This window comes from Triticum aestivum, chromosome 3B (genome assembly GCF_018294505.1).
Source record: "Triticum aestivum cultivar Chinese Spring chromosome 3B, IWGSC CS RefSeq v2.1, whole genome shotgun sequence".
In the NCBI taxonomy this organism is placed as follows: Eukaryota; Viridiplantae; Streptophyta; class Magnoliopsida; order Poales; family Poaceae; genus Triticum; species Triticum aestivum.
This window is the reverse complement of record NC_057801.1, coordinates 598937277-598957982: the sequence shown is the minus strand read 5'-3', so window position 1 is coordinate 598957982 and position 20706 is coordinate 598937277. Positions and strand designations below refer to the sequence as shown.

Below are 20706 nucleotides of genomic sequence, written 5' to 3'. Positions count from 1 at the left end.
ACTAAATCGGTCTCACCGAGTTCATCTATTCGGTCTGACCGAGTTGGGTCAAATGTGTGTAACGGTTGGATTTTGTGTGGAGGCTATATATACCCCTCCACCCCCATCTCCATTTGTGAGAGAGCCATCAGAACGTACCTACACTTCCAGCATACATTTTTTGAGAGAGAACCACCTACTGATGTGTTGAGATCAAGATATACCAATCCTACCACAAGAATCTTGATTTCTAACCTTCCTCAAGTTGTTTTTCACTCAAATCATCTTTTCAAATCTGTGAGAGAGAGTTGAGTGTTGGGGAGACTATCATTTGAAGCACAAGAGCAAGGAGTTCATCATCAACACACCATCTATTACCTTTTGGAGAGTGGTGTCTCCTAGATTGGTTAGGTGTCACTTGGGAGCCTCCGTCAAGATGTGGAGTTGAACCAAGAAGTTTGTAAAGACAAGGAGATCACTTATTTCATGCAGATCTACCTGAGTGAGGCAAGTCCTTTGTGGGCGATGGCCATGATGGGATAGACAAGGTTGCTTCTTCATGGACCCTTCGTGGGTGGAACCCTCCGTGGACTCGCGCAACTGTTACCCTTCATGGGTTGAAGTCTCCATCAACATGAACGTACGATAGCACAACCTATCAAAACCACACCAAAAAATGTCCGTGTCATCATTGCGTTTTCCTTCTCCAAACCCTTCTCTTTACCTTCATATGCAATGTTTTACTTTCCACTGGTACACTCTTAAAATTGCATGTGTAGGTTGATTGTTTGACTTGTATTAGTTGATAAAATCTGCCCACAACTAAAATTGAAAAAATGGTAGATTTTTATTTGGTCAAGTAGTCTAATCACCCCCTCTCTAGACCTACTTTCGATCCTACAACCTTGTACCCCGTGTTCATCTGACGACATGTGGCAACACCCCACTACTAAACAAAATCTGTGTGCAACTACCATACTACTGTTAGGTACTCGACGAAATACCCTCAACAATGGCTCCACAAAGGTGCGCAGAGCGGTGTGACATTCGGGAGCGATGGCATGACGAGGTGGCTTGTGGTGGGAGGCAGGAGTTGGGCGTGAAACATCCCTGGTGCCAAAAAATGGAGGGATACAAGGCTAGTTCGGTTTGTGTCCATACTGCAACATTCCTGGCCTGGCATGTGCCTGGAACGTGCCTGATAACTATTTGTTTGGTGCCCTGAAAGGAAAATAGATTGTCTGGCCTGGCCCTTCCTAGCAACTTGATTAGCCTAGCTCAATCAAATAAAATTATGAAGTACTTAGCGCCAGGTAGCGTGTTCAGTCGGGTCCAGTTGTCCATTTTCTACGCCTGGCAGTAGCCTAGGGCCTAATCGGGAGACAAAACTATGGCATAGCACAATGGAGAAAATACACCAAGTGCAGGCTAGCCCGGTGAAGCACAAATCAACGCAAATTCAGGCCCATTGGGGGTGGGGTGGGGGGTGGCCCGGCGAAGCACAAATCAACGCAAATTCAGGCCCATGGGGGGGGGGGTGGCCCGACGAAGCACAAATCAATCCAAATTCAGGCCCATGGGGGGGGTTAGAGGAACCCATATGTTAGTCGTCTGTTTTGTCTACTTTTTACGATTTTAAAGGGTGGGAGGATTTTATAGAATCTATTAGAGTTGTTCTTATCTCGAAAATAAGAGTCTGCATAAGACATACATACATATGTATATACATCTGATCTCAGAGATTTGTTCATCTTGATTTGACTCCTTTCATCTGCCTTCTGCGCCAATATTGTCTATATATGTGTCTGTATAATTAGCTAGCTCACTTCCACGCGAATTCGCACCTCGTGCTTCCCAACCTGCACGTTGTCCAGCCCATTACCCGCCGCGCTCCCGTTTCCGTTCGCCGCCTCTCTGGTTTGCTTGCGCTGCTCTTGCGTTTCCTTCCCTTTCCCCCAGAGGAATGCGTACAGCCCGATGATGATCAGCAGCGCTCCCAGCAAGCTGGAAGCACAAGCAGGTTATCACTGTTAGCAGCTTGTCGGATTCGCTACAGTAAATGCATTGCCTATGACAATCCCATTTCTGAAGGTGCACATGACAGAAATCCATTCTCACCTCCCCACAGACACATCGGTCCCAAGCAGCACCGAATCAAGGACCGTGGTGATTATCAGCGACAGCGAGTTGAACATGGAAGGATATATTGGCCCGCGACGAGACACGGCCCACGAGATCAAGCAAAATGTGATGCCAGTGTTGAACACCCCCTGAATAACGCATGAGCAAAGTAGTCAGACCGTGCAAGCTGTAGCATATCCATGGAAGAGGCTTGATGAGCTTAGGGATGGTCACATCAAATTGCTACAGGCCACTTAATTACCGAGTAAACGACGGTGAGCAGCTGCAGATTCCAATTGAGCGCCCATGCCATTGGACGCCTGTCAAGCATGATCCCGATCACCACCGCTTGCACGGTCCCTGACAGACACGCCAGCATTGTCGAGAAGTACTTGGACGGAAACTCCTTGGACACTCGAACCTGCGCAATTTAGTTCATTTGAATTGGAAATTTAACGAAACTCTTGGGAAGGTACAATTAATTAATTGTATCATCACAAATCACAAGTGTATTATTGTTGTGACATGAATCAAGAATCTGTATGATACTATGCTAGATGAACCTGTATGATGAACCAGAAGGCACAGCTAAGGCAGCTGCCGGCTAAGAACATAGTGTCGATGAGCATGTTGTGGTGGTCAGGGACAGAGGATGCCGCACCAACCGATTGCAGTTGCGGTTTCAGCAGGTGGGTAGGCCAGAGATGCAGCAACTTGCCTCTGTACATGCTGATCACCATGGTCCCCCCCCCACGCAAATCACCGCATCGATGACCTTCATCTTGCCTGGGCATGTGCCAATCTTCAGCCGCTCTACTCTGAATAAGTTTGTAGACTAGCATTTTCAGACTATCAGATCAATGAAGCCATCTCCATTCCCAATCTTCAGTCGTCCACAAGAATCTTGATTTTTAACCTTCCCCAAGTTGCTTTCCACTCAAATCATCTTTCCACCATATCCAAATCTTTGAGAGAGAGTTGAGTGTTGGGAAGAGTATCATCAACACACCATCTATTATCTTTTGGAGAGTGGTATCTCCTAGATTGGTTAGGTGTCGCTTGAGAGCCTCTGTCAAGATGTGGAGTTGAACCAAGAAGTTTGTAAGGGCAATGAGATCGCCTACTTCGTGCAGATCTACCCGAGTGAGGCAAGTCCTTCATGGACGACGGCCATGGTGGGATAGACAAGGTTGCTTCTTCATAGACCCTTCGTGGGTGGATCCCTCCGTGGACTCGCGCAACCGTTACCCTTTGTGGGTTGAAGTCTCTATCAACATGGACGTACGATAACACCATCTATCGAAACCACGCCAAAAATCTCGGTCTCATCATTGCGTTTGCCTTCTCCAAACCCTTCTCTTTACCTTCATATGCAATGTTTTACTTTCCACTGCTACACTCTTAGAATTGCATGTGTAGATTGATTGCTTGACTTGTGTTAGTTGATAAAATCTGCCCACAACTAAAATTGAGAAAATGTTAGATTTTTATTTGGTCAAATAGTCTAATCACCCCCCTCTAGACCTACTTTCGATCCTACAACCTTGTACCCCGTGGTCATCTGACGACATGTGGCAACACCCCACTACTAAACAAAATCCGTGTGCAACTACCGTACTGATGTTAGGTACTCGACGAAATAACCTCATTAATGGCTCCACAAAGGTGCGCAGAGCGGTGTGACATCCGGGAGCGGTGGCATGACGAGGTGGCTTGTGGTGGGAGGCAGGAGTTGCATGAAACATCCCTGGAGCCAAAAGATGGAGGGATATAGGGCTAGTTCGGTTTGTGTCCATACTGCAACATTCCTGGCCTGGCATGTGCCTGGAACGTGCCTGATAACTGTTTGTTTGGTGCCCTGAAAGTAAAATAGATTGTCTGGCCTGGCGCTCCCTAGCAACTTGATTAGCCTAGCTCAATCAAATAAAATTATAAAGTACTTAGCGCCAGGTAGCGTGTTCAGTCTGGTCCAGGTATCCATTTTCTACACCTGGCAGCAGCCTAGGGCCTAATCGGGAGACAAAACTGGCATTTCCTATTTAGCGCTCTGACTGCCTGTTAATGTGTATTTTTCTAACGGGCGCCTGCAGCCACTTTAGCTGGGCTTGGCCCATTTCCCCTTTTTTATTTCCTGTTGTACACCCAAAAAATAAGGAGCTAGGTCACTTCCACTATCCGTTGTTAGCTGCTCAGGTAGTGCTTCTTCCACTTATTCTTCTTAGCTTTTTCCCTTTTTTCTATTTCTTTTTTCCTTTTTTTTCCTTTTTCGTCCTTTGTTTCACGTGAACTTTTATGAACACGTGAGCCTTTTCTTTTTTGAAAAAAAATCGCAATCTGTTCTTAATGTGTGTGCTTTCAGTTTTTTGGAACTGTGCGCTCCAACTTTTTTCAGTAATATTTTTCGCTGCGTTACGCGCTCGTGGGCCGGCCCAGCAAGACGCTGCTGCGAGCGCCAGTTGGCTAGATGGCGCTGAAGGCGCGGAGTAGGAGCTCCCGACAAAACTAGGGCATAGCTCAATCGAGAAAACACTCAAGCGCAGGCTAGCCCAGCAAAGCACAAATCAACGCAAATTCAGGCCCATGCCAAACGCTAGTTACCGAAAAAGGGTTTTCCCCCGCTTTATATACAAAGCAACCAACCGAACCATACATGGATAGGTGCTGGGGCGGAAGCAGCACAGACACGCCCAAAAGAAACGACAAAGAAAGAGCAAAAGAAACAAATGCCGACAACGGCGGATCAACAAAAACGAAGAAGCCTCGCGATCGCGGGGCCCACCGGGATCTTCCACTAGGCTCCAAGACTCCGAAGCACCGGCACCTATCAACACCTCCAAGAAGGAACGCGACGATGACGACGCTGCTGCCAAGGGTTTCCCCTGGTACACGACAAGGCGAGAGGAAGGGTAGCCCCGACGCCCTCCTGGAAGGTCAGGTGGCACCCTCAGGCGCCACCGCGCCGGTGTCGGCCATGCCAACAAGGGTTTCCCCCGATCCCAACCCGCACCTCGGGCGCTCTGGAGCCTACCACCAAACCAACACCCCCCCCCCCCTGCGCCAACGCGGACGTGAGGCCCCCACGCCGTCTCACCACGGCACCACGAAGTGAGGACAGCACGTCGAAGAATCAGAGCCGGGACTAGGGCATCAGCACCATCGGCACGCGGGAGGGCCCCACCTCCACCGTCAGCGACGGTAGCCGTCCGGACGCAATAGCAGGAGGGCCAAACGCTAGTTTTCCCCAGGTAGAGCGCAGGTCACCAACCAAACTACTCTTTGCTCAAAAATAGAACCAACCAAACTACTAGTCTGTTTTGAACCCATTCTAGGGATATGAACGCTTTATGGGAATATGTTAGTCTGTTTTGTCTATTTTTTACGATTTTAGAGGGTGGGTGGGAGGATTTTAAAGAATCTATTAGAGTTGTTCTTATCTCGAAAATAAGAGTCTGCATAAGACATACATACATATGTATATACTCCCTCCGTTCCGATTTACTCGTCGTGGTTTTAGTTCACGACGAGTAAATCAGAACAGAGGGAGTACATCTGATCTCAGCGATTTGTTCATCTTGACTTGACTCCTTTCATCTGCCTTCTGCGCCAATACTGTCTATATATGTGTCTGTATAATTAGCTAGCTCACTTCCACGCGAATTCGCACCTCGTGCTTCCCAACCTGCACGCTGTCCAGCCCATTACCCGCCGCGCTCCCGTTTCCGTTCGCCGCCTCTCTGGTTTGCTTGCGCTGCTCTTGCGTTTCCTTCCCTTTCCCCCAGAGGAATGCGTACAGCCCGATGATGATCAGCAGCGCTCCCAGCAAGCTGGAAGTACAAGCAGGTTATTACTGTTAGCAGCTTGCCGGATTCGCTACAGTAAATGCATTGCCTACGACAATCGCATTTCTGAAGATGCACATGCCAGAAATCCATTCTCACCTCCCCACAGACACATCGGTCCCAAGCAGCACCGAATCAAGGACCGTGGTGATTATCAGCGACAGCGAGTTGAACATGGAAGGATATATTGGCCCGCGACGAGACATGGCCCACGAGATCAAGCAAAAGGTGATGCCAGTGTTGAACACCCCCTGAATAACGCATGAGCAAAGTAGTCAGACCGTGCAAGCTGTAGCATATCCATGGAAGAGGCTTGATGAGCTCAGGGATGGTCACATCAAATTGCTACAGGCCACTTAATTACCGAGTAAACGACGGTGAGCAGCTGCAGATTCCAATTGAGCGCCCATGCCATTGGACGCCTGTCGAGCATGACCCCGATCACCACCGCTTGCACGGTCCCCGACACACACGCCAGCATTGTCGAGAAGTACTTGGACGGAAACTCCTTGGACACTCGAACCTGCGCAATTTAGTTCATTTGAATTGGAAATTTAACGAAACTCTTGGGAAGGTACAATTAATTAATTGTATCATCACAATTCACAAGTGTATTATTGCTGCGACATGAATGAAGAATCTGTATGATACTATGCTAGATGAACCTGTATGATGAACCAGAAGGCGTAGCTGAGGCAGCTGCCGGCTAAGAACAGTGTGCCGATGAGCATGTTGTGGTGGTCAGGGACAGAGGATGCCGCACCAACCGACTGCAGCTGCGGTTTCAGCAGGTGGGTAGGCCAGAGATGCAGCAGCTTGCCTTTGTACATGCTGATCACCATGGTCCCCCCCACGCAAATCGCCGCACCGATGACCTTCATCTTGCCTGGGCATGTGCCAATCTTCAGCCGCTCTACTCTGAATAAGTTTGTAGACCAGCATTTTCAGACTGTCAGATCAATGAAGCCAGATCCATTCCCAACATTACATGGCCTAATGGTCATACAGGTCAGTAGTCAGTACATGTGTCTATGCAATAAAGTTAGGTTCATGATGGCCTTATTTGTGCACCTGTGATGTAAATAACTACTCCATCCGTTTTGAAACAGAGTTAGGCAATGCGGGTTAATAGACAATGTATGTAACTTACCGGAGTATTATAGCAATGATAAAGGTGACAACAGGGATCACATTAAGGAAATTGACAGTGTAGGCCGCATTGGTGGCGCGCAGGCCGTAGTAGTGCAGTCCCATTGCTAGCACAATTCTGATGTCAAATCGCCAAACGAAATTAGAATGCTGGACGTACGATATATATACAGGGTTGTTCAAAGTAAGGGACAAGTACTGACCCAAACAAAGCGTTGATGGAGATCCAGCCCCATACCTTCAAGTTCACCTTTTTCATCATCTCCCTGCATTCATCAGTCATGGTAAGTGTAAAATTCCTGGAGAAAATTCCGTATGTCGAAACAACTTGAATATAACGAAGATACAGTTTAAGAAATTTGTATGTTCGGTTCGAGCATGTTTCATTTCAAGTGTAACTTTTAAGAAATTGTGCTGTGATACGAGATTACTTTGTTGTATTCCCGAAGAAAATTTGACCTGCTGATCGTCACAAAGGAAGCACCGATGAAGTGGAATGTGACTGATGCCCAACAAGAAAGTTCTACCTAACACATACTATTTCCTGTATTGGTGATAAATCAGCAGCAACGTTTTCTTTCCGAATTGGTATACGGTTATACATCAACAACAAGGCCGATTGATGTATCTAACGTACATATAAAGAACGGAAAGGAAATCACCGATTTTCATGTTTGTCCACCACATGTCTTACTAAACCGAGACGATGCTGAAATTGCGTGATACGTACTAGCTGTGCACGTACTTAACAAACTTGCTCAATTTTTTTTCAAACACATGGAAATGTCACGATTCAATGTTGAAATGTCTCTATCATTCTTCTAACACTTGACACACGTGGATATATGATTTATTTCTTTTTCTTGTTAGTTTTCTTTCCTCGAAATGCAAGACAAGAGTTCTGGTAAGTACAAAGTTTTGGTGCTTCTTCGCATTACCATTCCAAATGACTACGTAAATTTGAAATCTAAACATAAATAGTCTAGTATGCTATATTCTTTTCACAATCGAACCTTCTACTTGACCATCAGTATGTTTAGAACTGCATATGTGGGTGAAATGAAACCCGTAGAACCAACTTTGTTGTTGTTTAAAACTAGAAACCACAGTATACTTGCATGTGGGAAAATTAGTAAAATAAATTTCACCGATTGTTCATAGCATGTGGGAAAACAATGGCGGTGCAGTTTTCTGTTTATTTGAGATTTGTTAAATTGTTTCTAATACTGTAATCTAGTGTAGTGTTCTGCAACGACTAGTCAACAAAATTTTAAATATTAGTATGTACTCCCTCCGTCCGAAAATACTTGTCATCAAAATGGATAAAACAGGATGTATCTAGAACTAAAATACGTCTAGATACATCTTCTTTTATCCATTTTGATGACAAGTATTTCCGGACGGAGGGAGTATACTTCTTAGTCGACTGTGTTAACGAATCTCTTAGTCGATCTGAGGACACGATGGATTCTGATAGGACGGTGATATAAAAAAATCTAGGACTTCACACAAGGGACAAAGATAGAATAAAAGCAAATACTTCAGTGAACATGAACAAAATAAAAAAAATTCTAAGAGGTTGCAGCACTTTGTTTGCTAAAAACTGAAACAGTTTTGGATCCGAACACTATCAAGCTTTGTGCTATGTAAGCAACTTGAGACAACTTAAATTTATGTAATTGCCAGGCTAATTCTCGGTGAAACAAAACAGAGTAGGATACTGTCCTACAGTCTATAAGACATGAAGAAAAGAAGAGACGATCTCTGAAAAAAAAAAAGAACAGAACAAGTACCTAGCTAAGGAAGCAACAGGGCCAGAGTATGTACCTCTCAAAGTAGAAGGCGAAGGGTGCAACGGTGATGGCACCGATGAGGTTGCGGTAGGCGAGGAGGACAAAAGGCGCCATACCGACGTTGAAGGCAAGCTTGGACAGGATGAGGGTTCCCATGGTGAAGGCCTGCACCAGCACCATGCTCACCGGGAGCAACAGCCCCTCCGCCAGCAGCACCTTCTTCTTCTTGTCCACAGCGGCGACATCCATGTTGATTGATGTTCCTCTGCAGCTTGATCAATCGTACCGAGGTTGAAGATGCTTTCGCAGCAGAAAGTGAGCAAACTGATCTATGCAGAGTAAATGCACCAAGCAATACCAGCTATAGCTATGCATATATACATGAAAAACTGGGCTATATATACTTAAGGCTCTTGCTTTGTGCCACATGTTTGGCGTCAAATCTCAATGCAAGAAACCTAGAAGTTGGAAAGAAACAAAAGCTAGCTATGCTGGCTTGACGTGGGACAGCTGCCTGTGATGGCCTCGGGCTGTGACCACTGCAGCACACATCCACACCAGTACGTCCTTGTATATTACGCATGCCGTGTGTTCAATTAGTCTTGTTGATCGGACGAGACTAACTTAACCGCGTCTTGACGGTCTTTTATGTAAGAAAAACTGATCATCATTTCAAAATGTTGAGGTTTCTGGTTGGTCGCGAGTCGCGACCAATGTTTCCCAAACCAAGACAGTTCAGTTCTCACTTGGTTTGCGGCTGAAATTGCGAAAACACTATAAGTATGATCCTATTAATTAGTTTACTCCAGACTGCCTTGAATCATGCCTCCCCTCACGCATGTTGATACCCACCTCAGTACGTAAGAGAAACTTCTGAAGTTTTTTTTTGCAAGTGTAGTGTACTGCTGCTTAATTAAAATCTAATGATATGAGGCCAAACTTATCTTCTATGTAATGCAGTAATAAATAAATCAATGTGTTTATTACTGTCAGAAGATACTCAATAATAAACGGAACGTGGATAATTTAATTTCAATCTTGTCTAGCAAAGATGATTGGATATGGCTTCATGACAAGGTTTAAGCGCAAATTCAAACAGACTAGGTCCTCGTCCTGTTAGCAAGTCTGATTAAAATTCAAATTTGTAGGTGAGCACAAACAACAGAATCCCTCAGTGTAAGCAAGTCTCGAACTACTTGATTATATATAGCGACAAATAAGTCATTTCGCATCACCAGCCAACCAGTTGATCCATCCTAGGTAGCAGTATCTATTTTCCCACGTTTGCCTCACTTTCACGTGTGGACGTGCCTAATTTGTGAGCCTGTCTCCATCCTAGCTTAAATACAGACGTCAAAGAGGTATGGTACACCCGATTGCAGTTACCAACTGATTTGACGAAGCATAGCACCAAGCATACTTTCGTTTCCTACGCAAACAAGACAAAGTAATGTGGGAAATTTTTTGGCCGGCCATCTCGAGCGAAGACGCAGGAGCCGTCTCAGAAATCCCAATCCCTCGTATGATAATAAATCACATAAGTAAGGTTGACACCATGCCAAATTAGGCGTATACGTAAATAACTTTGCATCTTCTTCCAACTAATAATATCGATACGGGAACATAAGGCCTACACTTAGTTTACTTGATCATTGATGACCGACTTGTTCTTATATTTTGTTTCGGTTATCAATAATCAAGACATAATTGCAAGACACAAAGTTAGTAGTGCTGTAAATGATAGCTTAGATTTACATATTCCGAATGTGTTGAATGTTGAAGAGAGGATGTGGTTGGATAGGGAATTCACCATGGAAGAGATTAGACAGATTTTGACGATAAGGCACCTGGTCCAAATGGTCTTCCGATTGATATCAAAAGTTCTGGCCTCTATTATGTGATGACTTACTCTTCATCTCCTTAATATTATCATGCTAGGCTGGACTTAGCTAGGTTTATTGGGGTGTTAATCTTATTATTGCCTAGTGTGTGGGGGCAGATGAAATTAACAATATAGACATATTTTTCTGTTAAATTCATGTTTAAAATCTATACAACTAATAGTAGAGCAATGTATGTTAACAAAACATCCACTGTCTTAATTCCCAATGTTAAACCCCCAAAATTCCTTACTCGGTTTCGGCCAATAAGGTTGTGCAATGTGATCTATAAAATTTCAGCCTATGTGCTCGCCAACCGTCTCAAGGAGATCCTCCCGGAAGTGATCTCTGATGAGCAATCAACCTTTGTTCCTGGAAGGCTCATTACCAATAATATTATAAAGCATACTAGTATTTGCACTTTATGAATAAGAAAGAGAAGCAAGGATAATTTTCAATGTGCTTTAAAGTTAGATATGATGAAGGCTTATAACAAAGTTGAGTGGAGAGATATTTAGAGCTACAATGCAAAAGTTGGAGTTTCCGCCAAGACGGATGGCGCCAGTAATGAGATGTGTTTCACCGTGACTTTTTCGATGCTCTTCATATGTGGCACCTGCTTTAGAATTCAAACCATCTAAAGGAATCCATCAGGGTGATCCTATTTCACCATTTTTGTTTCTCTTAGCACACGAGGGCTTATCATGTGTATTGAAAGCGGGCAGTGTTGATGATATATTGTTGCTGGAGTAAAGGTTGCACCCACGTCTCCGCAAGTGAACCACCTGTTATTGCAGATGATAGTATCATATTTTTCATGGCAAATGTGGCAGGATCTACTAAGGTTCATAAATGCATTAAAGAGTATTGTGATTCTTCTGGACAGAGAGTTAACCTGGATAAGTCGTCGATATTTTTTGGCAAGGGATGTCCAGAAGATAGAAGAAGAGAGACCAAGGTTGTGCTAAAAGTACAAAATGAGACCCTGAATGAGTAGTACAATGGACTACCTTATGATGTAGGGAGACAAAAGCATGGCGTTTTCCAGTATTTGAAGGACCGTATATGGAAAAGGATACATGGTTGGATGGGGAGGTGTTTGTCCGCGGGAGGAAAATATATTCTCATTAAGGTGTGGCCCAAGCAATTCCGACATACTCGATGACTTGTTTTATCAAATTGAAGTGTATACTATTTTGTTAGCACCTCTTAGGTTTAAAAGTAAACTTCAATGGGAGTGAACAGGGCGTCATGGACCCCTCTACTTTGGAGGTGGTTGCGTGCAGCGAAGGCCTAGCCGTAGCCGTGGATCTAAATGTTCAGAGAGATCATGTTTCTCCATACTGCAAAAAAATTATCACAAGCATTTGTGCTCCCAGTTTGAGACCCCACATTGTGATCCTTGATTTAGCAGAGAAGACTATACCTTCAAGAGGTATAGAGAACATAGCTTAGCAAAGCCATCATCATCTTTGAGTCTTGGGCGCTATTTATGACTTGTTGAGCCCCGACTCCTAACATAGCCCACCTCTCCCGAACTCCCTCCACTCGTGCCTCTCACACTCCCATGCGAATGATGACAACAACAACCGTGATTTGCAAACTTCCCATGCTAGTCGTAGCCCTCTGGCGCACAGATGCCATCGGGCATGCCGCCACCCTCAGGTGGCGCACACACTACTGCCACCCTCTAGTAGTGCGCTCACTTCCTCCACTAGTGGCAAACATGAAATTTTTGTTTATGCCATGGAATGGCAAATGTGATAATTTGTAGATCCTATCTTTCAAGCAAGCCAAGGAATGGTATGGTGTGCACTGTGATAAAAAAACCTATCTTCCATGTTTTGACTGAAAAGGAAATTTTCTTGCAAATGCATTTATCACATTTAGGCAGCGCTACGAGTCGGACGGGCGATAATCTGAAAAGATCCACTCTGCAACCATTGGATGGGGCCTCAAATAGCCATCCGATCTCTACAATACTAGCCTTGTTGTGCTCAGTTCTGCGACAGGAGACTTGTTGCAATCTTCCTTGAACCCCTTTCCCCCCCTCTGAAACAAGAACTATGTTGCGATTGCAACAATAGCCATGTTACAATCCCGGGCAAACCGTCCTCTTTGCAACACGACCCATGTCGCAATCCCAATGGAGAACCAGGGGACGTCGCAACTGCATGTCACAGTGGGGTTGTCCCTTGCAGCAACCAACGCTGTGGTGCACAACTGCAGTGGCAAGCACGATGCTTGGTTTGCGTCCTTTTATTAACGCTTGGAGGAAGCGCATGGAACTTGGGTGAGCTCTCGATGAGCGCATCCATGACGGAGAGGGTGCGTGAAGACGAGAGGTGGAAGAGTAAAGTGGATCTCAATTGTCCCTCGGAGAAAAACAAAACAAGTGGCTCTTGTGATCCCATATAGGAGGTAAAGAAGACAACAAAAAAATGGTGAGCGCTGAGTAGGCCTGATAGATACATGTGTAGAGCATGAAGGGATCATAACACCTCCCGCATTTGGGTCTCGTGTTTGCAATTTGGTCCATGCTGCGAACCCATGCTGCTCTGTCTGACGGCTGTAGATAGTGTGAGTAATTGTCTTTGTCGCCGTCGGACAGAGTAGTATGTTACCATATGTCTATCTTTTCTCATTAATTACTTGACATCATCTATTTTGCTTAGATATATGTGATGTTATCATTTATATTACTTGTTTCTATTATGAGTAGTCTAATAAACTAAGGCGAAGGCGGAGGGGACATCAGTAAAAAGAATTTGAGAAACGAAATCAACAAATAAGCAGGCGATGATAAGAGATGGCAAGGGAAGATCACCCGTAGGCCAGTTAAACGGTGGTGAGGTTGTTGGTCAACACTCAGCTGGCATGCATCCGCATGACGACCTTGTGATGAGGAGCAAAAAGATTTTGCTAGGGAACGACGCCGAGCAAGTCACCGTCCGTCGATCTGGCGGCGATCAGAAGACGAGAGTCGCGAGGCGAGAGCGAGAAAGCGCTGCAACACTTTTTTTCCTGAGAAAAGCGTTGCAAAGTCGGGCCAGTGGATCGGCGGCAGCAGGCCTAACTCCCTGGCCCAATACGAATAGCAGGCTGAGCAGCGGCATACCTGGGCTATCGGCAAAACATCCACTCCTTAAATCTCTGCAACACCTTATAAAAAGTGAACGGAGGAAGTACAACACAATGGGAGCTCCTATTTGCCGCGTTCTGCGGCAACTAGACGCGGGAGCAACTAATTAACGAGCGCTCTTTCGGGAGCCTCGCAACGATCAGCGCCACTTGGTGCGTTCTCAGTTATTCGCCACGTGTCGCGCTCTGGACGTTCCCTCCGGATTTTGTTTTTTATTTTTCCGCACGCGTTTTCGGCTTTTTAAACGGTTTTTTCTGACGTTTTGGTTTTCCACCGGTCTTCCCTAGCTTTTCGAACAATTTTTTTTTCAAAAAAATATTTTTTTGCGCAAAAAACATATTTTTTTTCGCGAGAGTCACGGTTTTGTTTTCGCGAGAGGCACGGTCGTGTCTCTTGGAAACGAAAAAAAAATATGTTTTCTGTTTTTTTTTTCTTTCACGAGAGGCACGGTTTTGATTCCGCGAGAGACACGGTTGTGCTTTCGTGAGAGTCATGGCCGTGCCTACTCGAAAACAAAAAAAAACACATTTTCTGTTTTTTTTTCTTTCGCGAGAGGTACGGTTTTGCTTCCGCGAGAGGCACGGTTGTGCTTTCGAAAGAGGCGTGTGCCTCTTTCGAAAAGGGAAAAAAACGCGTTTTCTATTTTTTTTTCGCGAGAGGCACAATTTTGCTTCCGCGAGAGGCATGGGAGTGCCTCTTTCGAAAAGGAGAAAAAACCTGTTTTTTGTTTTTTTTTTCTTTCATGAGAGGCACGGTTTTGCTTTCGCGGGAGGCACGGTTGTGATTTTGTCAGAGGCACGGGCGTGCCTCTTTCGTAAAGGGAAAAACTGTGTTCCCAGTTCGGTTTTTTCGTTGGTTTTTTTCATCCGGTTTTTTCGTGAAAAAAAGTTCGTCAAAATCTATCAACATGGGATCTAGTTTTGAAGATCTCGACGCGAGAAATCCAACAGCGAAAGCGGTTTGGGATTTGGACGCACGGTTTAAGAGATAAAACGTTTTGAATAAACGGATCTACGAAAAAAGAGAAAACACCCAGGTTGCGACAAGTGACGCACATAAAATTGGAGTGATCTCCGCAAGGAGTGCTCCTTAATTACTGATTTCTACTAGACGCCCATCGCACTGGGGTGCGCCGACTGGGCCGGCCCATTTAGTGCACAACGATTACGATAGAAAAAAATCGCAAAAAGGGTAAAGCGCGTCGTGTGGGAATCGAACACGGGACTACGTTAAAGGGGAGTCGCTGCTAGCCACTAAGACCAAACACATCTTTTGACCGAAACACAGCGAAAATCTAGTAGAAGAAACTAATAACAGTATCAGATTTAACACAGTTTGACAAAATCCGAAAATATTTTCCAAACTTTGCACAAGTTTTTTAACGTACAAACAGTTTTTTCACAAATGCAGTTTTAAGGAAATCGAACAAATCTTAAATTTGCCAAACATTTTGGGAATTCATGAACAATTTTTTAAAGCACGACCATTTTGTGAATTTTGAGAACAAATTTTGAAACAGAGAACAATTTCGAAATACAAAAAAAATTTGAAGCGCGAATTTTTTTTAATACATGAATACAATTATGAAATCTGGAACAGTTTTTGAATCTTTGGATTTTCTTGTAAAACATGAACATTTTTTTAAAACACAATTTTTGCAACAATTTTTGAAAAATCCTAGAATTGGTTGGAAACTAAATTCACAAACATTTCTTCATTTGTAGACAAAAATTAAACATTCGAACATTTTTTGAATGGGAACAAATTTTGAAACATGAAAATGTTTTGAATATGAGAACAAATTTTCATAACAAAAACATTTTTTGTATTTGTGAACAAATTTGTAAAGTAAGAAGAATTTTTGAAATTTCTGACAATTTATGAATTTGTGAACAAAAATTGGAAACAGGAACATTTTTTGGAAATTCCAAAATATTTACAATTTTGTGAAAAAAATAAACATGTGAACATTTGTTGAATTTGTGATTTTTTTGGAAATGGGACAAATTTTTTGAATTATGAACAAAATTTTAAAAGGTGAACATTTTTTTAATTTTCGAACATTTTTTGAAATGAAACAAACAAAATTTGAATTTATGTTGTTTTTGGAATTTCAGAACAAAATTTGAAAGCAGGAACATTTTCCGTTAAATGGAAGAGAAATTGTAGAATGGGAATAATTTTGAATTTTCTGAACCTTTTTCGAAAAAGAAAAGTAATTTCGAGAAATGAAAATGAAAAAGGAAAAAACAGGAAAGGAAAAAGAAAAAAGGTAAAGAAAATAAACAGTAAAAATCAAAAAGAAGAGAAACTGAAAAATAACAGGAAAAAACAAAAAAACAAAAGAGAAACAGAACCGAAAGAAAAAACCGGTTCAGGAACTTTCTAGAAGTTTCCCAAAATAATAAAAACCGGACGGGAACCTCTAGACGGTTCCTAAAACCGGAACGTTGGAAGCAGTTAAATGGGCTGGCCCAATCAGAACGATAGATCGATTTTCCTGTGCGAAACAGCGACGTTTTGACGCAGAATGCGGCGAATAGGGTTTTGCCAACACAATTGCTTTACGATTCATGCGGTTAGAGGCCCACTTTATTTGTATTGCTTTTGTATTCCCCAGCCCACCTATTGTACACAAATTTAAATCAAACCAATGCACGCCCCACCGTGCCACATGACACATGTAGTAAGCAATCCAAACTATTAAAAAAACACATGCCCCACTGCTAATATGTTTTTTCCTGCTGGCTCACCCACACACATTCCTCTATCCTCCACATGCATGCATGACACGAATATGACACATCCACTCTCTCTCCTCTGTCGTCCAACAAATCTATCTTTTAATTTCAGCTTAGAAAATGTAATCATTCATACCATAATAATTATATATATATTTGAACTCTTGCCGTCAAGACCTTTAGAACAAGACTAATCTAGGATGCGCTTCAAAGACGTTTAAATTTTACTGTTTCTATCCACGTATTTCACTGAATCTATTTCAATGTGTGAAGCCGTTTATTTGTGAAGCTATTTAATCTAGTGCGCAAATATCATATTCATGAAATACAACAGAAAAATGAAACATGTGAAATCAATAAAATATATCACTCATTTTAAGAAAACTGATTATACTTAAAATGAGTGAAATTGTTTCTCTTACCTAAGTAAAATAGGTTTTCTGTAATCATATTTTTGTGAATTATAATTGTAACAGAAATAGTCAGTATCAACTCTTTTAAATGACTAGTGTCACAAATGCGAAATAATAAGATTCACACCCATTTTTTTGCAATTTCAAAAGGTGATTTGTACATTTCAGAAAAATTGTGTTTAGGAAAAGATGAAACGGATCATTTGAAAAAAATGAAATGGATCTTTTGGAATAAGTGAAGTCGGTTATATTTCACAAACAACAATTTCAAAAAATGAGTGAAATTAGCTTTTGAAATGAGTGAAATTAGCTTTTGATTAATTCAAACCTAGCTTTTAATTGAAATGAGTGATATCCTTTTTTTGAAAAGAGTGAAACCAGTTCTTTTGAAATGTCTGAAATTTGTGTTTTGAAAAGAGTGAAACCAGTTCTTTGAAATGACATAAAGGGCAACTTAAAAATTAACAAATGGGACTTGTTGGACGAAGAGCCGACCTCGACAATGCTTGAAGTGGGGCAAAGGTGGAGGAGGACACACACGGCCTGGTGGTGCTAACAAGCGAGGAGCGGGCGACACTGGTCATCGCCTTCGTCGCGCCAAGTGGTAAATATCACTTGGACCTCAGTTTTGCTGCAATAATTATGGTTCTGTGCGAAGGTAGAGGACAACAAAAGATATTTATATCAGATATCTTCTGTCCTCATCTCAATTTCGCTCCAATAATTATATGGTTTCGGTGCGATCTTAGTGCATGGATCAGTGAGCAACCAACAGGGTTGCTAAGATCTCATGTCCCAATTAAGCATATTTTTGGGGCTACTATAGAATTTTTTGATTCCTTTATCAACAAAATATTGTAAGGATGGTCTCCCTTTGATATACTCTTATGGATCTCCGTGTGATAAATTTGGAGGTGTTCATTGGCAATTGATAAATTCCTCCTCTTATATTTAGCTTCAGCCACCAGTTAGTTACTAATGTTGTGTTGTTGGCTGTAAGACCTTTGTTGTTTGGGGTTCACTATCTCCATATATTATTCTGAACACCAATTATTTTTGGGCTATTACCTCCCTGTACTGTGCTGCTAAGATTGCTGCGGGCATTGACTATACCATGTCACGACGGGTATCAACTTTTTTCTTAGCGGCAGTAAACATATATAGTATGCTCAAATAAAGTTGATGATGTGTTATAGTCAGTAAGAAAAAAATGGCATACAACCTTTCCAAAGTAAAATAATATAGTCACTAAGAAAAAATTGGCATAGAACACCACCTTTTCAAATGAATCTGAAGATGTGGAGTTTCTTTATCTCTGGTAATTGCTTGTTTTTCATGTGTTTAGCCAATGTTGTGGCTATTTTTTTAAGTGGAGCAATCATCCTAAGGTTGCATCAGTATTCCTCTTATTAGCAGAAAACGAGCCAACCAGATACACAAAGGACAAAGGCCTACACAACAAGGAACAAAAAAACCAAATGACTCTAGCGAATAAACGCGGCACAACAACAACAATAGACAAAACCCTAAGACACTGCCACTAATAAAGAGACATATTGCACGCGCTCTCCAACACAAGAATGAACCGTAGCACCATCTCAACGCCCATAACCCCCCAATCCACAAAATCAAAACGAAAACACGTCGCCCAAACCCACCAACCAAATTAGGCCATCAAAATCAAATCTTAGGAGTCAGGATGACAAGACCCCTACTCCTGGCATGGTCACCCAAATCGAAACTAAGAAAAGGATCACAACAGAAGGGGAAACAAAGGATGGTCGATGAACTAATTGAAATGCAGTCGCATGGCATGAAGCAGTTCCTGCACATAGTGGTTGGACTGGCAAGAGATTCTGGTGGCCTCGGTGATGTGAACCACAACCTTGGGGTCCATTACGCTGACACTGAACTTGTTCTTCTTCCCCTCATTCATCTTTGGTAGAAAGTGCGAGGAGGCCGCCAGCACTAACCAAAGCATCTGAATGGTTGTACAATGTTTCATGCTATGCTCTACTTAGGCAATACGCAATAGCACCTGTCTTTAAGTACAATGTATTCCTTAATTTGTTCTCACCTTATCATGGACAATGGTATTAACATGGTTGTATTTTTCTTGCATATGTATGTATGCATCCATTTTACACATTAGACTTCCAAATTGTTTTTCATATTTACTTAAATGATTTGTCATCTTGCAAAAGTTATATCACTATGTATTGAACAAATGGATGGATGTGGGCGCGTGGCAATGCGCACCATCATGTTCTAAACCCATACACGGTGCCGGAGAACCACACCAGCGATCGGTGAGAAGTTAACATCACTATTCACTAGCACTTAAATCAAGCCCATTTCCACATCTTGATCAGCTGCTTTTGTGGTAACTACACGGCAAATAATGCAATCTTACTCAAACAACTTATATTAGGAAAAAAAAACGTACTCATCATATGCAGAGAGGAAAACAATAAGAATCCTAGGACAAATATATAGTGATATATCCCTCTCGAACTATCAAAGTCCCTTTCCACAACCCCAAACAAGCAAATTTATCAGGAAGAGAATCAGATCATGACTCATGAGTCATGACACACAAACACAATGGCATCTCCTATCATCAGAAGATAAATTCGGATGCCGGCCAGAGAGAACATGCCTAAACGCAGAGAGATCAGAGAACGGAACCCGAATCCTCTCATGCTAAGATTATAACTTTAAATCATTGGGAGAGACGATAAACACGAACCTTTGCGCGCGATTGCAAGAGCAACGCCGGCCCTACAAGATCGTAGGAACTGAATGACGAGGAAGCGGGAACCCGATGGCACACGATCACACGAACGCGATGGCGAGGATCAGATCCCTTCCCTCTCGAACGATGAGACCACTTCCCTCTCGAACGATCAGATCGCCGATCACGAGGACCAGTCTCATAGATGAACGATCAGCTACGTCGCAGGAAATCGGGAGAAGAGATTCCTCCTGCCATCGTTGCTCAGCTCCCTCACTCTCTCCCCGTGGAACGGGGATGAGGGAGAAGAAAGGTGATGTTAAAACGGTGTCCATGTTCTTAGGATGGAGTCAAGTGTGTGCTTGCATGTAGGAGAGTTAGTTTAGTCTTCTTCACAAGGGAGCCAGGGGAGTTAGTTTAGCGAGGCAGTGAGTGTACGCTAGTAGAAGGCCCGTGCATGTGGCTGCATGTTGAGTTCAGTGTGCGCCTATGCGGGTTGAGTTTCTCGTGGGATATGGAGTGCTTTATTTTCCGCTAGAGCCGGTGCTTACTCGACACTTGTATTTTTACCTACCGTAACTTCTAGAAGGTCAAGGAGACGGCGAAAGGCCTCACCAGAAAAGTGTCTGTCAAAAAAATCCCAGGGAAAAGATCTCCCCGGCTTTCTAGGTACCGTTCTAGACGAAGCGCGCATGGCGTATATATAATCGGAGGTGTGGTAACAACCCCAGCATCTTCGGGCCTTCATTTGTCCGCGGAGAGGCGGAGACCAGCCGTCGAGCCCCATTTGTCCGCCCGGGCAAACGGGGCCTCTCATTTCTCCTTCCACTGTTTAGACCCTATTTAGTTCATAAGTCCTAGACTTTTTTTAGTCCCAACTAAAAAATTCCTAGTCCCTAAAAAGTCTCTTCTTGT

At 43.1% G+C, this 20706-nt stretch overlaps 1 protein-coding gene across 2 annotated transcripts; it reads right to left on the bottom strand.

Moving 5' to 3' along the window:
- Positions 1-5504: 5504 nt before the first annotated feature.
- LOC123071189 (WAT1-related protein At1g09380) lies at positions 5505-20167 on the bottom strand. 2 transcript variants are annotated; one of them, XM_044494702.1, is made up of 8 exons: positions 19807-20167; positions 8916-9146; positions 7292-7354; positions 7090-7206; positions 6605-6857; positions 6304-6462; positions 6039-6190; positions 5505-5924 (listed from the first exon to the last, which is right to left on the bottom strand). In XM_044494702.1, exons 2-8 carry the CDS (start codon positions 9128-9130, stop codon positions 5738-5740), a joined length of 1146 nt encoding a protein of 381 aa, XP_044350637.1. In that variant the 5' UTR covers positions 9131-9146; positions 19807-20167; the 3' UTR covers positions 5505-5737. The 2 variants fall into 2 exon arrangements, with proteins under 2 accessions (XP_044350637.1, XP_044350636.1); XM_044494701.1 differs by lacking the exon at positions 19807-20167 and having other exon boundaries at positions 8916-9494.
- Between the last annotated feature and the right edge of the window lie 539 nt (positions 20168-20706).